This window comes from Salvia splendens, chromosome 4 (assembly GCF_004379255.2).
Source record: "Salvia splendens isolate huo1 chromosome 4, SspV2, whole genome shotgun sequence".
In the NCBI taxonomy this organism is placed as follows: domain Eukaryota; kingdom Viridiplantae; phylum Streptophyta; class Magnoliopsida; order Lamiales; family Lamiaceae; genus Salvia; species Salvia splendens.
This window is the reverse complement of record NC_056035.1, coordinates 39,002,352-39,026,841: the sequence shown is the minus strand read 5'-3', so window position 1 is coordinate 39,026,841 and position 24,490 is coordinate 39,002,352. Positions and strand designations below refer to the sequence as shown.

The following is a 24,490-nucleotide window of genomic DNA, read 5'->3' as shown; positions in this document are numbered from 1 at the left end:
TAAGGAATTTCATTTGCCGAGGAGCTTGAGGAAGTGGTCCCACTATATCTATGCCCCATTGCATGAAAGGCCAAGGGCTTTGCATAGTGTATAGATCGGTCTGCGGCATCCTTGGGACATTTGCATGAATTTGGCACTTCGTACACTTCTTGACGAGCTGCACTGCCTCTTGTACCATGGTTGGCCAATAATATCCCCACCTCAGAACTTTTTTAGCTAAAGCTCTGGCTCCGATGTGGCTACCGCACGATCCTTCATGAACTTCTCTGAGGATGTAGTCCGTCTCTTCTGGTCCTACGCACCGCAATAACGGCTGGAGGTAAGACTTTCTAAAGAGGACTCCTTCATGAAGTTCGTACCGAAGTGCTCGGCACGTGATCTTCCGAGCTTCTCTCTTATCCTCGGGCAATTGTCCTTGATCCAGATACTGCAAGATCGGCGTCATCCAGTTCGGCGAGCTGGATACTGAATGTACCTCGGCTTCATCAATGCTTCGATGCATTAATTCTTCCGCCTTTGAGCTCGGATCTGAGGCCAACTTACTTAAGGTATCTGCTCGGCTATTTTCCGCTCTGGGAATGCGGATTATCCGAAAATAGGAGAAACTTCGGCTGATGCTTTGCGCTTTGTCCAAATACTTCTTCATTCTCTCGTCACGGGCTTCACTTGTACCCAACATGTGATTTACTATGACTTGTGAATCACAATGGACTTTGAGAGATTTGACGAGCAGACTTTGCGCTAACTGGAGTCCGGCCAGGAGGGCTTCGTACTCGGCTTCATTATTAGTAGTGGGGAATAGGAACCGAAGTGAGTAGGCTACCTCGTGTCCGTCGGGAGCGACAAGTAAAATACCAGCTCCACTTCCCATCTTGTTCGAAGCTCCATCTACGAACCCGCTCCAGCAGTCCGGCGGCTCTACTTCGGATTCCAAGGGCTGTGCTAGTTCGGCACTGGCAGAATTCTTCTGTTCGGCAATAACAGGAATTGCTTGATCGAACTTCGCTTCTGCAAGAAAATCTGCCAAGGCTTGTCCCTTGATGGCTTTCCGAGGTAGATATTCAATTGTGTGCTCTCCCAACTCTATAGCCCACTTGGCGATTCTGCCTGATGCTTCTGGTTTGGTCAACACTTGCCGAAGTGGCAGATCAGTTAAGACGCATACCTTGTGAGCATAGAAGTATGACCGCAGTCTCCTTGCTGCATTTACTAATGCCAGAGCAATCTTTTCCAGAGGTTGATACCTGGTTTCTGGACCTCTTAATGCTCGGCTTGTAAAGTAGATGGGAAGCTGCTTTAGGCCTTCTTCTCGTACAAGCACCGCGCTGATGGTTTGATCCGATGCCGCTAAGTATAAGAATATTACTTCGGTTTCGGTTGGAGCAGAGAGAGTAGGAAGCTCGGCTAGATAACTTTTGAGCTCGTCAAAGGCCTTTTTCTGCTCGGCTCCCCACTCGAACTTTGGTGCCTTTTTCAACACCGTGAAGAACGGCAGTTGCTTTTCGGCTGCTTGAGAAAGGAATCGATTCAGTGCGGCTAGACATCCGGTTAGCCTTTGCACGTCATGTATGGACTTCGGCATCGCCATGTTTTGAACAACTTGAACTTTTGAGGGGTTTGCCTTGAGTCCGTCCTTTGAAACCCAACAACCCAGAAACTTTCCCGAATCTACCAAAAAGGTACACTTTTGGGGATTAAGTTTGAGGTTGGCTTTCTTGAGCACGTTGAGAGTGGACTTGAGGTTGTGCTCGTACTCCGAAGTGCTTTTGCTTTTGACGACTATATCGTCAACATACACTTCGACCTCCTTTCCAATCAGGTGCCGAAAAAGCTTGTCTACCATCCTTTGATAAGTGGCTCCGGCATTCTTTAAACCGAATGGCATCTTTTTATAAGCGAAAATGCCGAAATCAGTAATGAAGGCCGTTTTTGAAGCGTCAATCTCATCCATTAAAACTTGATGGTATCCTTTGTACAGATCAAGAAAACAAAAAATTTCAAAGCCTATCAAAGCTTCTACTTTTTTATCTATGTTCGGAAGGGGATAGCAATCTTTGGGACAGTGCTTATTTAGATCGGTGAAATCTATGCACATCCGCCATCCTCCTTCCTTTTTCTTGATCATGACAGGATTGGCCACCCACGAAGGATACTTCACTTCGAATAACACATCCGCCTTCAATAATTGACGGACTTCGTCATGGATGACTTGACTTCGTTCTGCCGCAAAGAGTCTTTGCTTCTGTTTTATCGGCCGGACTGAAGGATCAATATTTAACCGATGAGTGATTACCTCGGGGGGCACTCCGGTCATGTCCAACGGAGACCATGCAAAGACGTCTTTATACTCCTTGAGGAGCTGGATGGTTTTTTCCCGAAGTAGGGGCGTTCCCGCGAAGCCGATCTTAACCGTTCTGGATGGATCGTCTTCGTACAGCTGAACTGTCATCGAGTTCGGCTCCGGTATGACTTCGGTCATCGCCTCTGACTCCGGCTGCTGTGATTGCTATGCTTGGTGGTGCCGATCTGACTGCTCGGCACTTCTAAGCGCAATTTGCAGACATTCCTTTGCTCTCTTTTGGTCACCTCGGATGACCGCTATCCCTCCTTTAGTAGGGATCTTGATGGTGAGGTGATAAGTGGAGCAAACGGCCCGAACTGTGTTGAGCCAGTCTCTTCCCAGGATGATGTTGTACGGGGACCGAGCTTTCACCACGAAAAACTCAATCATCGTACTGGAGCTAGTAGGCGCTTTCCCCACCGTGATCGGAAGGCTGATAATACCTTCAGGGCGGGTGTCCTCCTGGGCGAAGCTCTTCAGGGGAAGCGGAGCCGGACTGAGCCGAGCTGGGTCCACTTCTAGTTTGTCAAAGCACTCTTTAAAAAGAATGCTAACCGACGCTCCTGTATCCACAAACACCCTGTGGATCAGCTTGTTTGCCACTCCGGCTTGGATGACAATGGCGTCTTGGTGAGGAGAGATGGCCGGGACGGGATCAGCATCCGAGAACGTAATCACTTCGTCCTGCTTCAGCCTTTTATGCGTTGGCTCCTCTCGATTGGAGCCTCTGCGCTCTGACTTTAGGGACGACTTGGTCTTCCCGGCAGGGAGAGCGTCAATAGTCTGGATTACTCCATCATATTGCGGCTCGTCGTCGTCTTCGGGATCCGGCTGCCTTTTCGGATCCTGAGGAGCGCAGTTCGCACCACTCTGCTTCTTATTCTTCTTTGGCTGCTTGCTTTGGTATTTTTTCAATGTCCCTGCCTTCACAAGAACATCGATACCTGCAGCCAAGTTTCTGCACTCCTCAGTATCGTGACCGTGGTCTTGATGGTAGGAGCAGTAGCTATCCTGTGGTCGGCGCGCGGCTGATTTCGTCATCCGCTTTGGCTTTTCGAATAGGTCAGAGTGCAGTTCGAAAATTTCCGCTCTCGGCTTGTTCAGCGGTACGAACTGAGCGGGCGGCTTCTCGGGATTGAGACGGGGTCCCAATCTGTCTTGCACCGGAGCCCTTTGAATTCTTTCAAATGGAGTCCGGCGAGGATGCCCCTGATCGCTATGACCGGGCTTCCTTCTGTCTCCTCGGGTCGATGAGCTGTCTAACGACCGTTTGCGACGGTCTGCCTCATCGGCCCGGGAGTACTGGTCCGCAATGTCCCACATTTCCTGAGCTGTCTGCGGACCGCACTCAACGAGCTTCCTGTAGAGAGCTCCGGGCAGGATTCCATTTTGGAATGCCGAGATGACAAGCAGATCGTTGAGATCGTCTACTTGCAGGCATTCCTTGTGGAATCTTGTCATAAAGTCGCTGATTTTTTCGTCGCGACCTTGACGAATGGAAAGCAGCTGAGCCGAAGTGATTCGGGCTTCCGCTTTCTGAAAGAACCTCCTGTGGAAGGCATCCATTAGATCTCGGTAAGATCTGATGCTGCCCTGGGGGAGGCTATCGAACCACCTTCTCACGTTCCCGATGAGCAGCTCGGGAAACAGCTTGCACATGTGGACCTCGTTGAGACCCTGGTTCGCCATGTTATATTGATAGCGCCCCAAGAAATCGTGAGGGTCCACGAGCCCGTCGTAAGTCATCGACGGAGTTCGGTAGTTCTGTGGTAGGGGAGTTCGGGTGATGTCGTCCGAGAACGGAGTCTTCAGTGCTCCGTACACGGCGAATCCGATATCTCGTCGGTATGGAGGAGATTGGGTTCTCCTGTGATTCCGGTACCGAGGAGGAACTGGAACATGTTGGGGACGGGGATTCTTTCTCCTGGGAGATGCGACACTACTGCGGTAGTGACTTTCTTGTGCGGAGGGAGAAGGAGAATCCGTCGTTTTCGTCTCCGGCTGCTTTTGGCTTTTTCGCAGGAAGGTTAAGAATTCCTCCTGCTTCGCCGCCAAAAACTGCTTGACAGCCTCATTCAAATCGGGCTGCTGGGAAGACTCAGTGGGACGATTTTTGGAGCGGCTTGTTCCTTCGCCATGAGAACTGGTGGTGGATTTATCCCTAGGCTGTTTTCCAGACCTATGGGATGGATTGGCTTCCTCCTGGTTCTCACGGGCAGGAATACGGGTACTCTGCGATCTGGTATGCATTTTTTGGGTGGAAAAAATGGATCAAAAATTCGCTTTATCACAAATTTTGTTCTCTGGTTCCCACAGACGGCGCCAGTGATGATTGCGCGAATTTCTGATGTTAGTAAATGCTGGTAGAGAATAAAGACTACGACACAAAGAATTTACGTGGTTCGATTTACTGAAGTAAATCTACGTCCACGGGAAGAAGGGAGGGCAAGATTGTATTGCTTGATCTGGGATTACAGCTTACAACACAGACTTGCTATATGATATTTTATCTCTAGAGAGCTTAACCTTTTTCTATCTGATCTAAGTTCTATTTATACATTGAACTAAGATCGTGGTTTGCAGCCCCACTAACAAGATCGTGGGTGAGCAATAACTGCTCAATAACTGCTTCGTACCACTAAATAGATCGTGGGTATAGCGGAGGTCGTGGAGGCCTTTCATGAGTCCACTAACTCCTAGTTCGGTCGAATGCTGAGACCGAACTGCTGGACTTTACCGATCAGCTCTTGCCGATCTGAGAGGAGAGCTTGACTGGTCGGCTTTTACCGAGCTGTAGGCTGAGTCCGAACTCTTTGGTCGTGCCGAACTCTTTGGTGCCGAACAGATACTCTTTCTTGGGCTCTGGGCTGATGGGCCGTCACTGTTATTGGGCTTGCCATTAGGGTTTAGTTCGTACCCCATCAGGCCGGTCATTGTCAATGCAATGGCAATGGCAATGTCAGTAGGAATATTTAAGTAAAGTCATTTTTGGGCTCTGTGGTGCTAATAAGTCATCTTCTTCCTACTTGCAATTGCAAATCATAAATCAAAATAAATTCCTTTTTACTCCATTTTTTTTACCAACATTTACTAAATCGGTAATTATATGCTGCTGATTTGCCTGGACATTATAAGCAAGAAAACGATATCGTTCACACTTCCAAACATAGTGTCTTACTCACTCTTGCACAATATCTTCCTACATTTAATCTCTTCACATTTCGTAATCGGAGTATATTCCGGCGACCCATTTCATATTCCGGTGAAATCTTCCCTTCCGCCGCCGGCCCATTAACTGTTGTTTGGCTCATGAGGGAAATGGTTTGATAAAAATCCAATCTTGGCTATTAGTTTCTTTTATTGTCTAACCATTGGAATCCAAATGCGAATCTGGTGAAAGTGGGAATAGGAAAATGGGTTCTTGTCTCAGTGTTGAAGGAGAGAAATATCAGCAGAGAGAGAAGAATTCTTCTTGTGGAAACCATGGTATGGTTAATGGTTTTCATTCACTCTCATTCTTTCTCATATTTCTTGTTTGTTTATGTTGGCCTTTGATTTGAGATCTTTCTCACATCATATCTGTGTGTGTGTGGTGATAATTGTGAAATGGTGAACAAATGTTTATGGAGTTTGAATGTTGGTATTGGGTGAAGCTTCCCTTCTCTTTATGGTAACAGTTTGGAATTAATTAGACTTGAGAAGTTTTGCTTTGGTTTGAACATTGAATTAAAGATTGTATTTTGGTATTGTTAATGGATATAAAAAATTTTTGTTTTACTTATAGAATGTTGAAAAATCAGTGTTCTTGAATCTTGATTCTGGACTTGTTTAAGCTTTCATCTATGGCAAGTGTATACTGTCAAGTGTAGTTTCATGATGGCTGTGTGGGATTGTTCTGTTTTTATTTATAGGTATCTATGTGGAGTCCAAATCTCCGGTGAAATCGAATTCAAACACTTTTGTGATCATCCCCAAAAATGTGAAGGATCTACTCCTAAGTCCTGGGAATGGCGATCTCGATATCTTCACGTACGAGGAGATGAGGCTGGCCACAAAGGGTTTCCGGCCAGATCAGGTTCTCGGTAAGGGCGGATTTGGTATTGTCTACAGAGGAGTTATTGACGAGAACGTGAGGCCTGGTTACAAGACGACTCAGATTGCTGTTAAAGTGCTTGATCCTGAAAGTCTACAGGGGGACCGAGAGTGGCTGGTGAGTTTCTGTGGTAATAACCTAAATTAGAAATGAATGTGAATATATGTTCTCTTTCGCAAAAGATAAACGTTATGCTCGGCAATAGAATGCACTGTTATGATAGCATTGTGCCTCTTTCATACTTCTTGTTGTTCTAGTTTGTCAAGAATAAAAGATAAGTGATTGGATGGCTGCATCTCGTCTCTACTTGTAAAGATATGGTTTTGCTGCCTCAGATTTAAAAGATCTGTTTAGTGAAACTTTTTTCGAATTCATCAAATGTGGGAAAAGATAGTTGTCGTTGAATGTTGAGGTTGTCCTTTGCAGGCAGAAGTAAACTATTTGGGCAATCTCCGACATCCTAATCTGGTGAAACTTATCGGCTACAGCTGCGAGGATGACCATAGACTTTTAATCTATGAATATATGGCATCCGGGAACCTCGAGAAACACCTTTTCTTTAGTAAGTGAGATTAGTGGAAGATTGTTTCACCATTACTAGATCAACTATTCTTATGGTTTTTCTGTTGTTTTTGCTCGTAGGGGTACGAACCACTTTAACATGGCATAGAAGACTAAAGATTGCTTTGGATACTGCAAGAGGCCTTGCTTTTCTTCATGGTGTCGAAAAACCTATCATTTACAGGGATTTCAAGACTTCAAACATTTTGCTAGATGAGGTTTGTGTGTGTTTATTACTAGCATAAATGAGGTCTCATAACTGTGTTTTTGCTTTTCTTCTGGTTATGCAAAATTTGGTCATCTCCATTGGTCATTCAGTGGCTAAAGTGTATAATGAACACAGGATTTCAACGCGAAGCTTTCTGATTTCGGGCTGGCAAGGGTTGGGCCAACCGGAGATCAAACTCATGTCTCGACCCGGGTTATGGGCACCTACGGTTACGCTGCTCCTGAGTACATCATGACTGGTGAGTCTCGTGATGGCAGACGTGATATGGACATTACGCCCAATCTTCTCATTTCTGATTACCATCTCTAAATGCATTGTTTATAACTGGTGATTGATTGCTCATCCATTTATACATTGTTCAGGGCATTTGACTGCAAGAAGTGATGTCTATGGGTTTGGAGTTGTCCTGCTCGAGATGCTATTAGGAAGACGCACAATGGAAAAGAGCAGGCCAAGCCGAGAGCATAATCTCGTGGAGTGGGCACGCCCTCTCCTCAACCATAGCAAGAAGCTTTTGAGAATACTGGATCGTAGAATCGAGGGGCAGTACTCCGCCAAGATTCTCATGAAAGTGGCCAATCTGGCATATCAGTGTCTCAGCCAGAACCCGAAAGGAAGACCCCTCATGAGTCAAGTCATTGAGATCCTGCAACCCCTCGTCACCCAAGAATCGATCCCAATAGAAAGCAGTGGTGGTATAACCCTTTACGAAGTCCCAAAAGGCGCGCCTCAGAATCCCAACGAAGGGTTAAGTAACTGATTCAGAAGTCAGAGCAAAGGAGACGACAAGCCCTGAAAAGAACCAACAATCTTATCTCTTCAGTAAGATTTTTGTCGTTGAAATCTGTGGTTAGGAAATTGCACTAAAAAGGTTCTTGTTTTGACGGTTAACTCTGTATTACTTTTTCACAAGTCTGAACATTGCAACTCATTCTATCAATGGAAAAGTAAGCTAGTGTTTGTGTATCCAAAAAGAAATGAAAGGAAATTATTTTGACACAATTAGAAAGACGTAACAATGATTGAATATTTTCATGCTTATAACAGTTAAGTTGTGAAACTCCGACCCCTAAATCTTGAGACGCAGCTTCATAATATGCGCAGAGTGGATCAATAGATTTGTCTAACAACTTCAACACGACCGATTCCTAAACAGATCCCAGCCTTTTACATCAAACAATGTGCAAGCTTTCTGATTTGAATTACAGAAAAGAAATAAACTCCAGTGTGATTCAAACTTGGAAATATGGCTAACCCCAAAACTGGCACAACATTTTGCCTATTTCTACAAGGCATCTTCTCTCTGCAGGATTGAATATGTCCAATTTGGCAGCCTCCTGCACTCCGTATACGAATTCTTGCTTTGTCTTTGCGGAGAGCACTAGGTAGGTCGGTCCATGGATGTTACTGAGATCCACAAGCTTAAGTAATGATTTTAGATATAGCATACTAACCATTCATTATGGATGACTCAGTATAAATAGTAACGTACCTGCTGCAACCAAGGAATTATTGAGCTCACGAATCTTTGGTCCATTAGGTACATCGCTAAATTGCTTAATAGGCCATTTGCAGTTTTTTCTGATAGGTTCTCAAGAGAAGGTCCAGTTCTATCCAGAAGCTCGAAGAGAAGTTGTTCATTCCTTGAAGACAGAGCTTCAGCATATGCTGAGTCCAGATCCCCATTACAGAAATGCTCTTTCACAGTTTTCCATGGGCTGTTCTTTGTTTCCAGCTTGTTTAGCCTTGACTTAGGATCGTATACGCCACTTTTCCTCATCTGTTCTTCGTGAATTTCTGGATATAAACTCACAGGAGTTGCCTTCCCTGGGAAACCTTTAACTGGCTTGAGATTGGCATCAGCCCACATGTCAGAGTTCGGTCTCCCAGCATTGTTTGTTCTGCTTCTGCCAAATGTGTCCTCCAAAACTCCAGCATGTCTAGTTGGCATCAGTGTGGAATGCCTGTTGCTATCTACCGACGTCCGTGGGGTGCATGTAGAAAGTCTAGGGGAAGCAATGCTGGGACTTCTCTTCAGAAGTTTGGCCGCCAATACATCTGAATATCTTCCTCCATGAACAAGTTCCTGCGCCATTTTATCGACCACCAGTTCAAGATTTGAGACCTTTAACTGGACAGTTGACACGCTGTCCATAACAGAGCTTGTAAATGTCTGCAGACAGAAACGGAAGTTTTAGCAATCACTTGTAAAATTCCAAATTTCTCAAAGACTAGCAAATACTAAAATACGAAAGAGCATTTACATGCACTTCTATATCCTAAACCCATATGATATGATTCTCTGTGACAATAATTTACCATAACACTCGTATTTCACTTAATGCGAGCATTCTGTCCTTATGAGTGTAAAATTATATAGTTCACTACTTAACCCTTGTCAATGTAAACGTTTGTACTTTTTCATTGACATTATCACGTGCATGAAACCAAAGGCCACATGATACTGGGCAACTCTTGTGATTGTAGTTTTGCATGCACCTGAATGACTTATATGAACAGTCACATGAATCAGAGTGGTCAAGAAAGCAATAGCAAAACCCAAAAAAGTGAGTTACCTTGAGCATATCGATCAAATTAGACTGCTTATTTTCAATCTCCAAAAGGTGTTTTCTGATTAATGCAATCTCCTTTTCTGTTTGTGAGCAACACCCATGCATAGTTTGTGAAGTTGCTTCTGTAATAGTCGAATCTAAGCTCCTGCGGTCATGCAATTTAGCTGAGTATCTTTGTTCTCCAATGCTAACTTCATCTGCAGGAAACCTTCGGCTAGTCCCAGTTGACTTCACCAAACTGGCATCGTCAAAAGCATCACAATGTGTTGTCACAACCTTTGTTTTGATGCTTTCAGTGAAAAGATCAGAAACAAATGAATGTTCCTGCTTGTCATCCACGTCTACATATTCATATCTGGTGCTACTAATACTTCTGGCATCCGAATTTATTCTTTCACATCTCTTGGTAACAGAACTACACTCAGATTCTTCATTTGGATTCTCTGCTGCTGAACTACAATTCTTTGGAACTGCAACATCTATTTTCCAATCAGTTCTTCCGGAGTTCAGAGGTTTCTCGATACAAGTTCTTTCAGCTTTTCTAGAAGAGAGGGGAACAATTTTCTTAGTCATTCCATTACCAAATTTCGTCAACGTACTATCCTTCAGTCTTGTGTCACAGGCACTACTCACATCAGTATAGTCATCTCTATAGGATGTTTCTGCAGGAAGTGGAAAACATTACATAAAGCACAAATGCTTGTGATCCCCGAGATGAGAACATAAAGAAAGAAAACTTCCAGATGTTGAAATCACACAATGGATCATTTCAAAATACGTATCACCAACCAAGGAAAAATAACACCAAGGGTAGTTAACACAGTACATAAACAATGAATTTTTTTTGGTTGGCATATTAGCTCTGTGCTTCGGGCAATTTGTACCACGTCAAAGACAGGGCATCAAAAAGAATACCTTTGACAGAAGATCCACCTTCAGAAGCTTCAGCTGTATTGGGACCAGGAAGATTTTTCCAGAGTTGCAAGGCTTGCAAAGCTATGTCCCTGACTGGTTTCACCTATTTAGGTTGAAATACGGACCAAATTAAGCATTTATGTAACAATACTTGCAGCATAATGGGTTGTTTGATAAACAGATGACCTTGTCAAACCGACATGCTTCAAGAGAGCGGATACAAGACAACCGATATGAACTTAGGCATGCTGCACCGCAAGAAGCAATATCTCCCAGTGCTGCACAAGCAGCTTTACGTGTTGTCCAGTCACTGTTCTTTAGCAACTCCTGAATGCTTGTTAGCGCAGCTGTCAATGAACTATGTGACGGAGCACCACCAGCCTAAAATATTAAACAAGAAGGGATTTATAATGCTGTCTACATTGAGTTTCATAAAACAAAATCAGGTGTCCCACTCTAAGCTACAAGCTACTACTACTAAATTATTACACTCTCATGTTAGACATAAAGTAAGCACAAGCTGAGGAAAAAAGTGACCCCAGACAAAATTTTCAACATCATTGGCTGAGATGAAAGATTAGATTTGGCAATTTACAACCATCGCATCATTATTCTAAATGAATGCTTATGCAACCTATAACACAGTCAATTTCTAAAAGGTAGATGCATTAGGCAGAGACTAACCAGAATAATACTCCTATTCAACTCAATGACAGCTGGCTTCGCCATGAAATGAGGATTCTTCAGAAACTTAATAGTCTTTCCCAACATCTTCTGCAACACTAACGGAGGAGGGTCGTGAATATTATCAATGACCTGGGACAAACACAATGCGCAGCCAGTTTGCATTTGCTTGTTTTGCTCTCCCAGGGCTTCAAAAAGTGGCCTCACAAGTGTGATGAAAATGCCGTCACCCTCCATTCTACCGCCACTCAGTTTTGAAGCCAAGACACCAACTGTTTCTACACAAGCATCTCTTACAACAGTATCAGAATCCTTTAGCCGCTTCACAATGCTAGCTACAATCTTTCCAAGGTGAGATCCGATCAGTCCATCATGGAAAGTTGCCAAAGTTCCCATCAACCGAATACATTCTTTGCGGACAGCACTCTTCTGCTCAGAATCTGTGTCTAATATGCAAGACAGAAAGGGAGCAACCCCGTCTGGCGTCAAGCATTCAATAACTTTCTCAAGCTCCTCCACCCCAAGCTGGTGAGTATCCCTATCTGCAAGCTTGTTGACTGAAAGAGCCACACGCTGTTTCAGCTGAAAAACAGCTTGCTGATTACTCACCCTTGAAGTTGCTTTCGATTTCACCATGCTCACATGTGTCTTCATTTTCACTGAATCTACACTAACTGTTCACCAGTTCGGATTCACTCCACCATGAACTCTTAGGAACCGACCTTCCACTATTTCCCCTTCAAATTTGAAATGGATTTCATTAAAACATCAAAATGAAATTAACGCATTAGACCTATATCGAGACAGAAGAAAATCAATATTTGAAATGCTTCCGAGAAAATTCAATAATTCATCCAGTATCTTCCAAAAGCTATTGATATAGATTCCCCACACAGGAATGAGAGAAACAAAAAAACAAAAAAAAAATCAGCACCAACACTTTCCAAATCTTAAAAACAGATCGGCAATATATTTGAATACATAATCAGCAACAGCTAACATACACACACAGACGACTATAACGAAATAAATTTCACAATCATAATCGATAAATTTTCACAAAAAAAAACATACATAAGACGCCAGCTAATTCCACCCCCATTTTCCTCCTTCAGCAGAGAGTAATAATGTGAAACGATACAGCATCGACAAAAAGCATTGCATCGAGATTGAAGTAGCTAAAGCAGAGTAGTTAACTTATATGCTCAAATATTAAACCAGAATAATGCTGGCGTTCTGCCAATGAAGCTACTTTAAATTTCAAATTCAAAACAGATAAAACAAAAGCAAATTCGAAATAGTATAAATGAATCTCGTGAAGGATGCAAAAGAGAAAAAAAAATAACGCAATTCGAGAATATCCTACCCGTCCGTACGCATGAGAAGGGGGCCAGTGTGTGTGTGACAGAGAGAGAGAGAGAGAGCCTTGTTTGGAGTTTTGGCGCTTGAGTTTTGAGTTTCTGGTTTTGAAATTGAGGAGAGGGCCAACTTCGTGGGGGCAGCATGCTTCTCTTTATTTGTAACCGTTCACAAAAAATAAAATTGATAATGTTTTCGAAATTTTATGTGAAAAAATACTCCTATTTTTGAGTGATTTAAGTAGTAATACTCTCTCCGTCCACTTTAGGGGTCTCATTTAAATTCGATACGAGTTTTAAGAAATTAAAAGGAAAGTTGGTGAAAAGAAAATAGTGGAACGTGAGTCTACTTTTATAGTAGTACTAGTTTTATAGTAATAAAATATAAGTAAAAAAAAGTAGAAGTGGAATGTGAGGTTTGTTACTATTTATATAATGTTCTAACCGGGATTCCTAAAGTATGACACCTTTGTAAATTAGGACGGAGGGAGTATTACGAACTTCTACAAAGAAAAATATCTCTTGGTCGGAATATATTTTTGTTTTGGATAAAAATTAGTTAATTTATATTTAGTGAATTAAATTATACAGTAGTAATAAAATAAAGACTAAAATGAGGGAGAATAAATTAGAATAAAGTAAGATGGAGAATACATTATAAGAAATAAAAGACAAAATAGAAAGAAAAAAAAAACAATAAAAAATCTATTTTTGCCAAAATGAAATATCTCAGTTAGCATGAGGTATAGTACTAATAAGGGTTACAACTCATTTCAAATGAGACATAGGTAAAAATATACAGGAATACTTAAGGCTCAATGGTGTTTATGTGAGTCTACCAAGCACCAACGACCATAAATACCAAAACGAAAAGCTAACCTAACGATCATGTCGATCCAGATACATAAATTAAGCGGTCTTTTGTGATTTTAATTGACGGTTTGGAATGCGACAAATGAAACGTGCTATTAAAAAAAAGTTGTGAACATACGAAAAAAGGATATTGATCCCTAAAATACAAACTTTAGTCTAATTTTAGTATTTTCCATAGGTACACTTGTTTCCATACATGATTATTTTGAGATTTTTGCCTTAATCTGTCGCAGAAAAAATAACACACGAAATATAAAATATATAGTAATATTTTAGACCAAAATTTAAATTTATGAGAAATATCATAATTAAGCCAAAATTTATTGTTTTTAGAGACCAATATTCCTATTAAAAATGATAACTCCTCCAGATAAAATTATCTTAATAGTTTGAATTTGATAATATTAAAACTATTGTAACTCACTTTGAATATATAGTAAATGTTCCTACCAATTTCAGGTGACATGTTTTTAAGAAACCGGTGTCGGGATTTTTACTATGCCTACAACTACAAATAATTACTATCTAATTAATTTAATTTAATGAGTCGAATGTCATAGTCAAAAATTGATATTTCACGAGTTTGTTTGGGAGTCCACGGTTTTCATGCTTTGTCTTTTTCAGAAATGTGATTTTGACTCTTAACTGTGTGCTTTAAAATGTTGGAAAATGAGATTATTGCATTCTTGAAATGTAATATACATTTTTGTAATCATTGAAAAAAGAGCACAAACAAGTGAACAATAGTAAATTAGTAATATAATATAATTTGCATTGATATGCGAAAATAAAGTATAGTATATTTTTGAACACACGTCCCAAAATATGAGTACGAAAAGAAAGCGTAACAACAATATTTCTGGATTTCTCTAAAAATTAAATAGTAGATTACAGTTAAGGGTGAGGTCATTAACATCTCAAATCCTGTGATTACATGAAGGAAAATAATTATAGAAATTTAATCAAGTTCCAAAAAATTACTATTAATTTTTTATTATAATAGAATGAAGAGGAATAACAAATATTAATGATTAAACTAGCATAGAATTAAAGATCCAACATGATGAAGCAAAGTATTGATCTTGAAATTGAACTGATTATAATAATTTTAGATATTAGGATTTGAATTTAAATTTAAAATTAATTTAATAAAATTGTGGACCGGCCCGCCAGTGCCCAATGCAACTAGTATCTTCCTAATGATTAAATCTACCGTTTTCTTCAAAACAAAACCAAAGATAATTTAAGCAATTTATCTTATAGTAACTCTTATTATGCTCAACTAAAATGCTGATATTTTATGTCACAGCATAATATATAATCAGAAAACTAGTTTTATTGAATTTACTTATGTTGATAATTTTGGTTAAGGTGTTCAGTAAAGTGCAGTTAATATCAATCACCATTCATTCCGACTAAAATGACATAGTACTTCTTAGTCAGCACATGATTTTATGAATTGTTGATATGTTTAATTAAAGAGAGAGAAAATGTTTGAAGTAAAATAGAGAGAGAAAGTTGAATATTACTATAATTGAAGAGAGAAAAAGTAGTTGAGTGTATTAATTGGAGAAATAAATTACTTTATTGTTTCCAAAAATATAAATAAACAATATTTGGAACATTAATTAAAAAGGAAAGCAAGTCATATTAGCTAAAACTAAAACGAATGAACACTTATTATATAAATTATAATTCAAAAAAATATTAGGAGTATAAATTAAATCTAGTTCTCTTAATGTTCATTTACGAATATTTAAGCTGACGTAATTATCAAACTAATTAGGTCATTTTCAAGATTAAAGAGGCCCCCTTAATAGTGATCTATACATAATAAATAAGTTTAATAAAAACCAACTGACGAATATGCACGATTTTCCAAATGTAGTTTGTGAATACAAACACGTATTAGCTATTTATAAGTTCCTTTTTTAGTAGTGCAAGTTTCTCAACATTGCTTGATTAATCTAAAATAGAAAGAATTTCACTTTAGCTTATTGGATAGCAAGTGTTTGATATCATGTCACACATCAGCCAACCATATGTGCAACTGATGTCATAATAATATGACACATTTTATTAACTTTTTTCCACAAACTTTCCTTTACATTTCTTAAATTTTGCACATTTCTTAAAATTATATTTGGACTTACATGCTGCCCTAAAATTTTCATCTTTCCTTTCCAGAATCCAAAGGGTATCACTTAAATCTCATTTGCTTCCTACGATACGACAACAACATCAACACAAAACATAACCATGAATCGAATCATCAACATGGGACACTTAAGCATAGATGAAGCTTGACTATGAAAAGCATAAACCAATTTAACCCGGCTACTTCAACCGAAACCTTAGTAACAACATCAACTAAGACCAAAGATGATGGCACAGGATTATTGATCCAAGTCAGATGTGGTACAAAGCAAATTAAAGCTGGAAAACCTGTTGGGATTCGATTGCAGCAAATTTATTAGTTGAGCAGAACACGAGATCGATACTCTCCTAATGCCCAGATGGGGAATATATTCCTGTATGCAGCATACGTGATCATACAATTCCGGTTGAAAACACCCATGATCTCCTGAAAGTTGGAGGCAAAAGATTAACATTTCTTTTGTTTCTCAGCTTAGACAGAATATGTGCCGGATTTCATTACAGCTACAAAACAAACTTACCTGCTGTGGGAAATCTCCATTTTCACATTGCGAATTTATGAGGACTTTTGCTGCACGGTGCAATGGCAAGGGGTCCCTCTCAGCCTGCATGACACACATAAGTTGAAGTCTTAGTTCTCAATGTAAAACTATTGTTGCCTGTTTGAATAGACCTATAATAATTTCACAATTACAGATGTTCCAGTTAGTTCATTATTCTCATAGGGTACTGGTTGCATGTATAAACTAACTTTTGCCTTTCCGAAAAGAAATCGAAACAGCAGGACAAAACAAATCATATAGGTACTCCAAACAATGTTACCTGTCCAGCATCAATGAGAGAAATCAGAGCCCAACCAGTATTCACCACATGAGACTTGTTGCCTTCTAGATTTGAATACACCTGAAAAAATAGTGATCATGACATCTAACCATTAGAAATTTTGAAATACTAACAAATTCGAACACACCGTATGAGAGGACAACAAAGCGATGAACTTATAAATTCTCAACCTTGTTTTGACATGAAAGATAACTTTCTCCCCAACCACCACAAGGAAGTTGTTTAGACAATAGAAATTCACAAGCTTTGCGTATGGTAGAGCTATTACTGAAGTTTCTGCCAGCTGCTATCAGGCCCTTTATCCCAAACCATGTTCCATAAGTGTAGCATACTGCCCAAGAACCATACCTGCAAAACATTCGCGGTCATAGTTGATAGTTAATACTTAATACTACGTCAAGTAGAAAGTAATGTAAATACATAATCAGGAATAAAAAAGCTGATAAAAGAATCAAGCTCAGAGCAATTATATCAGCTGTGTACGTTTAGAAATCTAACTGGTCCAGTGGATGGAGGAAGAGAGAAGACAACAAAAAAAGGGAAACTGACCAGGACCCATCTGCCTCCTGAATCTTCTCAATGAACTTAGCACTTTTCTCGATACAACGCTCCACTTCTTCAGTTCGATGTTCGGGGTATAATTCCTTAAATGCTGTTAATGCTTGAATAGCTGCCGAGGTGCATTCGACATAGCTACAAGGTCAATGGATTCAAATTTATTAAAAGGTTTCTGATAAGTAGTGTCATATCAACTTGTTTGGGAGAATTCATAGTAGCAGATGATGGGAGCTAACGAAGCCGAAATCTATCATGCAAAAGAATTATATATTGCAGAGTAATAATGTGTTCATAACTTCTAAACCAATTGAATTTTTCAGTGGTTTTCTAATGTCTTGGACAGCAGAGAAAAGTAACATTCATAGAAGTTGTCTACAGATATTGCAGAAGCAGAGGTATCTTACGGGTAATCAATGACAATGTCACCAAAAGTCTCAGCAGGATTGATTAGCTGTGAAAGAAAAAATCCAGAGTCATATCAATGGTTATTCATCGAGTTTGAAAGAATTTATAAAGCGCAACAGATTAGAACAACAAATTGCTGTTAGACCACAATAACCAAAATATGGCATGTAATGTCAGAAATGGATGATTATAACATGCATAAGATAGTAGGATAGCAATCTTTGTGTCTTCAGCCTTGCTTAAATTAGCTTGACCTTTGAGTTCTACTTTCATAAGAGCATTACTAGAGAAACAGCATGCAACCAAGAACAATCCTGAGGCTCGATTACCAATGACTGAATCACCATTTAGCAACACTCATTAAAACCTTAGATTCAGTTGCATCAGGTTCAGTTCCAGCTAATTTTAGTTCTATAACAAAACCACATTCACTTTTGTTGGAGAAGTATAGAAAATATTGTGCAAGAAATAATAGCTAGAAATACTAGGTAACTTTTATACATGGAATAACCTACCTCCAACCAACTATAGGATCTTGTCAATTCATATGTTGCAAATCCTCCATCCGCGTTCTGCAAAATATGTCAGGAACATTTGCCTCATCATCGTGAAGTGATCATAAATTACAACTTTAAAAGCAGTCAGGAAAGGATGAATACGATGTTTAAACTGAAGTGACCAAGAAGAAGGCACCCTGAGATAAGTGTGCTAACTTCCTAACATTACAGGTGATTATGAAATTGACTTTCGCAAACTTGGTCAGGTTTCATGTTCTCTAACTCAAAGGAAGTCCAGTAACTGAAAATTCCTATTGTCCTGATTGGTATCTCTTTATGAGTAAAAGGAAATAGAAAAGGTATCATTATTTATAAGTTTATAACAAAGTTAGATATCTTTTATTATGAAGTCACGTGTGAGCATGTCTTTGCAGACAAGAAGCTTCAACTTGATCAGCAGCACTGGAACAATGTCTAAAATTTACTTGAATTTATATTCAAGCAATATCACTTTTTCCCATTCGGTTTCTTTAAACAAATCTCATCAGCATTTCAGCATAATATATTTAAAATAACTTCTCTTTGTCCATTCAACAAAGATAGTCTACTGCTTATGCAATACCATTTAAGTTATTAAATGACGGTCAACAACAGAAAAGTACCTGAAGTGAAAAAATAACATTCACAGCATCAAACAACCTGTGTGCATCTACTTGTTCACCGACAGTTTCTGCAGGTAGCTTGGATAGTAATAGAGCTGCCTGGATAAACATTAAACAGGCCCAAATTACAAGGAAATTGTACTAATATTGCGAAAATCCAAACAAGAAATTAGATGAATTAAAAAGCTCTTCATATTGAATATCTCACTTTCAGTCCCTCAGCAGTGCAATCTGAAATAGGCCAACCATGGTCTGCAGTTGAAAATGGCCAGGCACCTTTTGAAATGTGCCTATACCATGAATCTAGATTACCCTCGCAATCGTCTGACACCTTTAAAGGTAGGGTCAAGACTGAGATTATTTCCATGGATGATGAAACATAAACAAATGGGATAAAAGAGAGTTCACTGTTTACCTGGGAGTGCTTTATATAGCTATGTGCTTTTCTTAAAGTTGGGCCAAATTCTTCAACCAGCTTTGTTGAAACAATTGCCTGGACAGTAAAGGCAGTATCCCATAACTGACTTCCATTGTACCCCTGAAATTTAAGTATGATATTATTCCAGCAAATGCTCAATAGAAGATAATCTCACTGCAACAATCATTAAAAAAATAATGCATGATTGACTTAGAGACTCAATGAAACAGGAGCATATTCCATATCACAAATCTGTCAACTTTAGAATATTTGAACAGCAGACTAGTGTTTTTCAATTGTGCAAGTCATGTGGTCCTGTGCCTATCAAATGTTCAAGTTTGCAAAAGATATGCTAGCAGAAACAGCAGAGAAGAAAACCAAAATAGTACATATATATCCTAGAAACTCAACCTGCATTTTCATGCCATCTTCAGCAAGCCATAGATAATCATGGATTCTTGGCAGATGTAATTTGAAAGCTTCTGAATTTGGATCTTCCACCCAGCAGCAAAGCATATTCAGCACCTGAAATTTCATTTGAAAGAAGACATGAGAAAGGTGACAAGATATTTTAGCAGTTGCTGTGTTTTACTGAATGGTTATTAGGTAAAACAATGAAATAAAAACAACCATGTCAATATTTTTTATAGATGACTTCATTCTGGGGAATGAAGATTCACAAAATGTCAGTCTGACATGTTATACAAGCAGAACACCCTTCAGAAAATAACAAAATTCAACTACCCCAATCAGATAAGCATATAGTACTTCATACAAACGATTTTCAACCTTACTTAGAACAATTCACTACTTTAGCTTCTAAAAGAACTACTATGATATAAAGATTTTCAACCTTATTTACAGGCCCTATGCATATATAGCGCGTGTTTTCATCCTCATAATGTATGTGCTCCATAACACTCCGCAATGATTTTTCTCTCAATTTCTTCCCTGGCCAACGCAATAAAACAGGTTCCACAGCTTTGTGAAGAGTCGCCCAAAGTACATCCTGTACAATAGGGTGTGGGTAGTACAGATCTTCCTGCAGCAGTGACAGGCAATGAGGTTATGCTTACATATTACAAGAACTGAAGAAAGAAATAAACTCTGTGAGAATGGAGATCGGATGTTACTTTGCCAATGCCACCTATACGTTTTTCCAAAACATTACTACTGATTGTGGTTACAAACTACCACACCAATTTGAAGGAATAAAAGCATGGACTTTGCTGACCTTCGCACATTCATTGCGAGCTCTATCCCAGTCTATTTCATGGTATGGAACAGTAAAAAGCTCCTTCCTCAGAGAAAGAACTGTAGGTGTAATCGGGCCAACAAATCTTTTCCCATACAAATAGGACATAGGGAGATAAACCATTCGACAATGGCACCACATCCTTCCTGCAAAACAAATGGAAGAATATTGTGTAACTTGTACAAAAATAATATGTTGAACACATCATAACTAAGGACTTTCTGTCTAACCAAAAACTTTATGGAGAGGTATAATATTTACAGCTTCTATCATATAGATGGATGAAACGGGAAACTGCTCGTAACATTCGCAGACTCACTATCAGCCCCAATATCACAAGTCTACCAATAATGCATAATGAAGAAAGTCTTGCATCATAATAGGTGACATCTATCTACTCCAACTGGTGGGTATGTAAACATCATAAGCATATCTACTTCAGAAGATTGCTGTTAAATCTGTCACTACTTGTAGTTTACCTAGATATTCAAAAACATGCACAATAATATCCAGGATTTGATAGCTTATGGTGGCTTCTTGGTTTATGTTGCAAATGTGGGATAAAATTAGCTTCCAAAACTAAGATTAGTAGAGAATCACTGTGATGGAGGTAAAGACACGATGCAGAAGCAGGTATTCATGACCATTGAAGTATATTTAACATAAACTATTAGAAAATGTAAAGAAAAAGAATGGCAATGGTTTCATCATCATGATAGTATGTTTTACCTGGATGGAATGGAAGGATGTAGGGAAGAATCCATATCTCAGGAGGCAAAGGATTGTTTCCAGACCATTCAAAGACCCCAAGTACCTAATCCACAAAGGAGCATGAACAAACAATCAAGAGTTAGCATACACTAGCTATGATGCCACTATACCCAAATTACATGAACAACAATGTAAGGTATGAGTCTGAACCGAGAGCCACATCTTTCCCCAAGATGTAATTGCAGTGGCCCCACCATGATTCAAAATCCAATCTCGGCCTTTCACCATTGATCCATCTCCTTCATTTGCTCCTTCTCCAAGCAACCTCAAAGTGACATAGGTTAAAACAGAACCAAACATAGTGCTTGGCCCCTCAATGTGCAGACCCCATCCACCATCTCTGTTCTGTTACAATGCATAATTGCATATTAGCATAAAACACATAGTTTTCCGTGAAGGACCAATAAATAGATTTGACACCCTAGAAGCAAATCATGGAAAAGTTTGTGCTTAATATAGTCTTCACCTGGTGATTGTAGAGATAGCGACAAATCTCACGTTTATGCTCTTTTGACAATATTGCATTTAACGCCCCGGTGATTGACAATGTAATTACCTGCTCCAAAAGAGGGAGGGGGTTATCAAAACATGAGGACCTCAGGGGTTTAAGATACTTTAGCAAAGCGTCGAAATTACTTTTCTTCAAGATGAAAATTGATGTTCAAATCACAAATTCGATTTTTCAAGAAAAAAAATATTTAGCATGTAATACATAGCACCACATGCACTAGAAAGATTTAAACTGATTAATAAGAATCCAACTCATGGAGCTCATTGATATGAGCACATGGAAAAAACCGGAGCGGATCACCTACTCCAAAAATGGAAAACCCTTCTTATTTATTTAGATTCAATTAAGGTCCACATACGTCAATGAGAGAAGCATATAATGACTAAGTTATAAATAATCTACAAGTTAGTTAACTATGAGTAAGTCATTAAACTGGACGATCAACTTGCATAACAAAAACAAGACAATTTGCTCCAAATAAAGCACAGGAAAGCATAAAGGACAAAACTCTATGTTTACCAGGCCAGGCAATAAAAACATTGGACCTCCATAGTCTCCAGGCCAATGCCCATCATGAGCCTGCAGAGTTGAATGGAAACTGATGGCCCTCCTCAATGTATTATCTACTTTTTCTTCAGTAATATCTTCCACATCCTTCACTTTGACTTGGGGCAGATTATTGGTAACATGATTCTCCTTCGAAAACTAGCATTTAAAATAAATTAAAAGTAAAAAAGTTAGTCCCATAGTCAGTACTATCTTGAAGAAGTCAATAATAAATTTACATTCATAAGTCAACCATCATTCATAACTGACAGTTTTACATACCAGCAGTGAAATCTTACTGCTGATAACAACAGTGACATTAAGAATCATTGATTGTTGAAAAAAATAACATTGGAAAACAATCCACTGCTTCTAATAGGTTTAGAATCTTTGACAATATAAAGTTAAAAAAAAACCAAAATTTCACAATCAATACGTGACATAAAGTAACTAGACTCATTTGTCAAAATTTCAGGCATGTTGGGGAAAAAAAGCTAGGGCTATCAGGTTATCAAAGTGGCACAAAGCAGTAGTATAAAATTAAATGAATGAAGCTAAATATATATCTCACTGAACTTGAAGTCTCATGAGAAGATCTGCAGAATGACGCTTTTCAAAGCGATTACAGCGGAATTGCTCTCGGAGCTTCTCAATCTCAGCCAACTCCTCCGGGGACCCAAGGCTAGGATCAAACTCCCAGGTTTGGCGGCCCACATGTCCATTTAAAGAGCGCAGCCATGGGCTTGATCCATCCGCAAACTTCAGCTTCCACATTATAACTCTCTCTTCTTCACTCTATATCCCCTTCTCTATATCATTTAGCCCTCTAGAGAAGAAAAACAAATTAAATCAGGCTGGACCGCTGGTTTTCCAAAAAAAGCACTATTTACAGATCAATTCTGGAAGAGCAAAAACACAAAAAACACTGCCAACTCATAAGCTATTTAGTGAATTGGAAGATTCAATTTATGTAGGTAGGTAGGTGGCCAGAGATTGATTTAACAGATATCGCAATTTTCAACGTACTAACCTAGCTGATCTAATCTAATCATACATTAATTGCAACCACCGTGTACGAAAAAACACATCACCGATAACAATCAAAATCAAAACAAAAAATGTCCATCAAAATTCACTTCAGCGCCATTTACAGCAGCAGATCACAGAAATGGAACACAGTTCCCGCACAACAGCGGCAATGTTGTTTGAAATACATAGGCGAAGATTAACCTACTTACGTTACAACCGATGAATCTGATTTAGAGAGAGAGAGAGGGGAAGACGATGTATTATTCCAGTATTATATAAACACATTCAGCGGTGTTTTAAAATGAGTGGGAAACAAGCCTTTTGCTCATAACAGTTGTGGAGTATTTGACTCAATGAATCACTGCACACGAATTTAGGCCCTAAAATGGGTAAACCAAACTATATTTTCCGGTCTGGTTTTTGTAGACTACAAATAATAAAATTAGAGATGTAAAATAATACGACTAAGCTCACGCTATTTTTAATTATGGCCAATTGACTTGAATTTGAAGCATTTTCTTACTAATTACTCTTTCTTCGTAATATAATATTTTTTTAAATTAAAGTTGCATATAAAAATGTGATTCATTTTTTTCATATTTATTAGAATTTATACCGAGTCAATATGATTTATTATTCCGTAGATAAATGAAATATTTTACTTGCGAAGCCCTACTTTTTTTGTTCTATTTATTTGCGCATTCCATATGTTTCAATGAATGACAAATTCGGATGGGATTATGGGGTAGATATACACGCTTTTAAACTATGAATATCAATTTTTTTTTATTAAATTCGATTTTTGTACTAGTATATACAAATTCTTTGAAGATTGGGCTTACTTTCGTTTGAGTTCGTCATCAATTATTAATGACGACTAGGACAGTGTCTCTACCTTTTAACTTTAGTGACTATCTTCATTATTTAAATTTCGATTTTTTAAATTTGTAGTACTCCTAGTTGATTTCAATTGTTATTCCTACAAAAGCCAAATAAAATTGGAAACCGGATAGTGCATAGCCACATGCTGATTTAGCTTTTAACTGGAAATATAGCCGGTCTGCTTGTTTATAAAGAAGAAGACAAATTTGGTAATTCAAAATTCTTTTGGCTATAAACATCTTAACTTAACAGACTATTATGATTTATGCAGCTGTCATTTTTCAATTGTTCCTACTTTTGATTTATTGTCAATGATTTTTGTGGACGAG

The 24,490-nt window shown here is 39.0% G+C and overlaps 3 protein-coding genes across 6 annotated transcripts; 1 reads left to right on the top strand and 2 right to left on the bottom strand.

The window, feature by feature from the left end:
- Positions 1–5,431: 5,431 nt before the first annotated feature.
- LOC121799955 (probable serine/threonine-protein kinase PBL17) lies at positions 5,432–8,198 on the top strand. The gene is made up of 6 exons (XM_042199487.1): positions 5,432–5,827; positions 6,253–6,551; positions 6,861–6,996; positions 7,077–7,213; positions 7,339–7,462; positions 7,587–8,198. The coding sequence occupies exons 1-6, from the start codon at positions 5,755–5,757 to the stop codon at positions 7,982–7,984; spliced, it is 1,167 nt and encodes a 388-aa protein (XP_042055421.1). The 5' UTR covers positions 5,432–5,754; the 3' UTR covers positions 7,985–8,198.
- A 171-nt stretch (positions 8,199–8,369) lies between these two features.
- Positions 8,370–12,878, bottom strand: LOC121799953 (TORTIFOLIA1-like protein 2). 4 transcript variants are annotated; one of them, XM_042199483.1, is made up of 7 exons: positions 12,763–12,878; positions 11,397–12,133; positions 10,899–11,093; positions 10,713–10,815; positions 9,801–10,459; positions 8,717–9,397; positions 8,370–8,645 (listed from the first exon to the last, which is right to left on the bottom strand). In XM_042199483.1, exons 2-7 carry the CDS (start codon positions 12,048–12,050, stop codon positions 8,475–8,477), a joined length of 2,463 nt encoding a protein of 820 aa, XP_042055417.1. In that variant the 5' UTR covers positions 12,051–12,133; positions 12,763–12,878; the 3' UTR covers positions 8,370–8,474. The 4 variants fall into 4 exon arrangements, with proteins under 4 accessions (XP_042055417.1, XP_042055416.1, XP_042055418.1 ...); XM_042199482.1 differs by lacking the exon at positions 12,763–12,878 and adding an exon at positions 12,471–12,702; XM_042199484.1 differs by lacking the exon at positions 12,763–12,878 and adding an exon at positions 12,471–12,702 and having other exon boundaries at positions 11,397–12,124.
- Positions 12,879–15,913: 3,035 nt separating this feature from the next.
- Positions 15,914–23,646, bottom strand: LOC121799954 (cycloartenol Synthase-like). The gene is made up of 19 exons (XM_042199486.1): positions 23,489–23,646; positions 22,827–23,076; positions 22,224–22,409; positions 21,660–21,749; positions 21,344–21,538; positions 21,152–21,236; positions 20,402–20,568; positions 20,021–20,209; positions 19,579–19,692; positions 19,165–19,287; positions 18,958–19,080; positions 18,750–18,848; positions 18,106–18,162; positions 17,590–17,636; positions 17,177–17,320; positions 16,798–16,975; positions 16,607–16,687; positions 16,306–16,389; positions 15,914–16,211 (listed from the first exon to the last, which is right to left on the bottom strand). Exons 2-19 carry the CDS (start codon positions 23,022–23,024, stop codon positions 16,101–16,103), a joined length of 2,271 nt encoding a protein of 756 aa, XP_042055420.1. The 5' UTR covers positions 23,025–23,076; positions 23,489–23,646; the 3' UTR covers positions 15,914–16,100.
- Positions 23,647–24,490: the final 844 nt, after the last annotated feature.

Excerpts from the sequence above, each read along its gene's own strand:
- LOC121799953 (XM_042199483.1), bottom strand. The coding sequence starts at position 12,050 with ATGAAGACACATGTGAGCATGGTGAAATCGAAAGCAACTTCAAGGGTG. Across the intron at positions 11,094-11,396 it reads TGAATAGGAGTATTATTCTG|GCTGGTGGTGCTCCGTCACA; the intron begins GTTAGTCTCTGC and ends TTAATATTTTAG. Across the intron at positions 9,398-9,800 it reads ATTTGATCGATATGCTCAAG|ACATTTACAAGCTCTGTTAT; the intron begins GTAACTCACTTT and ends TTCTGTCTGCAG.
- LOC121799955 (XM_042199487.1), top strand. The coding sequence starts at position 5,755 with ATGGGTTCTTGTCTCAGTGTTGAAGGAGAGAAATATCAGCAGAGAGAG. Across the intron at positions 6,552-6,860 it reads AGGGGGACCGAGAGTGGCTG|GCAGAAGTAAACTATTTGGG; the intron begins GTGAGTTTCTGT and ends TGTCCTTTGCAG. Across the intron at positions 7,463-7,586 it reads TCCTGAGTACATCATGACTG|GGCATTTGACTGCAAGAAGT; the intron begins GTGAGTCTCGTG and ends TACATTGTTCAG.
- LOC121799954 (XM_042199486.1), bottom strand. The coding sequence starts at position 23,024 with ATGTGGAAGCTGAAGTTTGCGGATGGATCAAGCCCATGGCTGCGCTCT. Across the intron at positions 21,539-21,659 it reads GCTATCTCTACAATCACCAG|AACAGAGATGGTGGATGGGG; the intron begins GTGAAGACTATA and ends GCATTGTAACAG. Across the intron at positions 17,321-17,589 it reads GACATTGTCATTGATTACCC|CTATGTCGAATGCACCTCGG; the intron begins GTAAGATACCTC and ends TTGACCTTGTAG.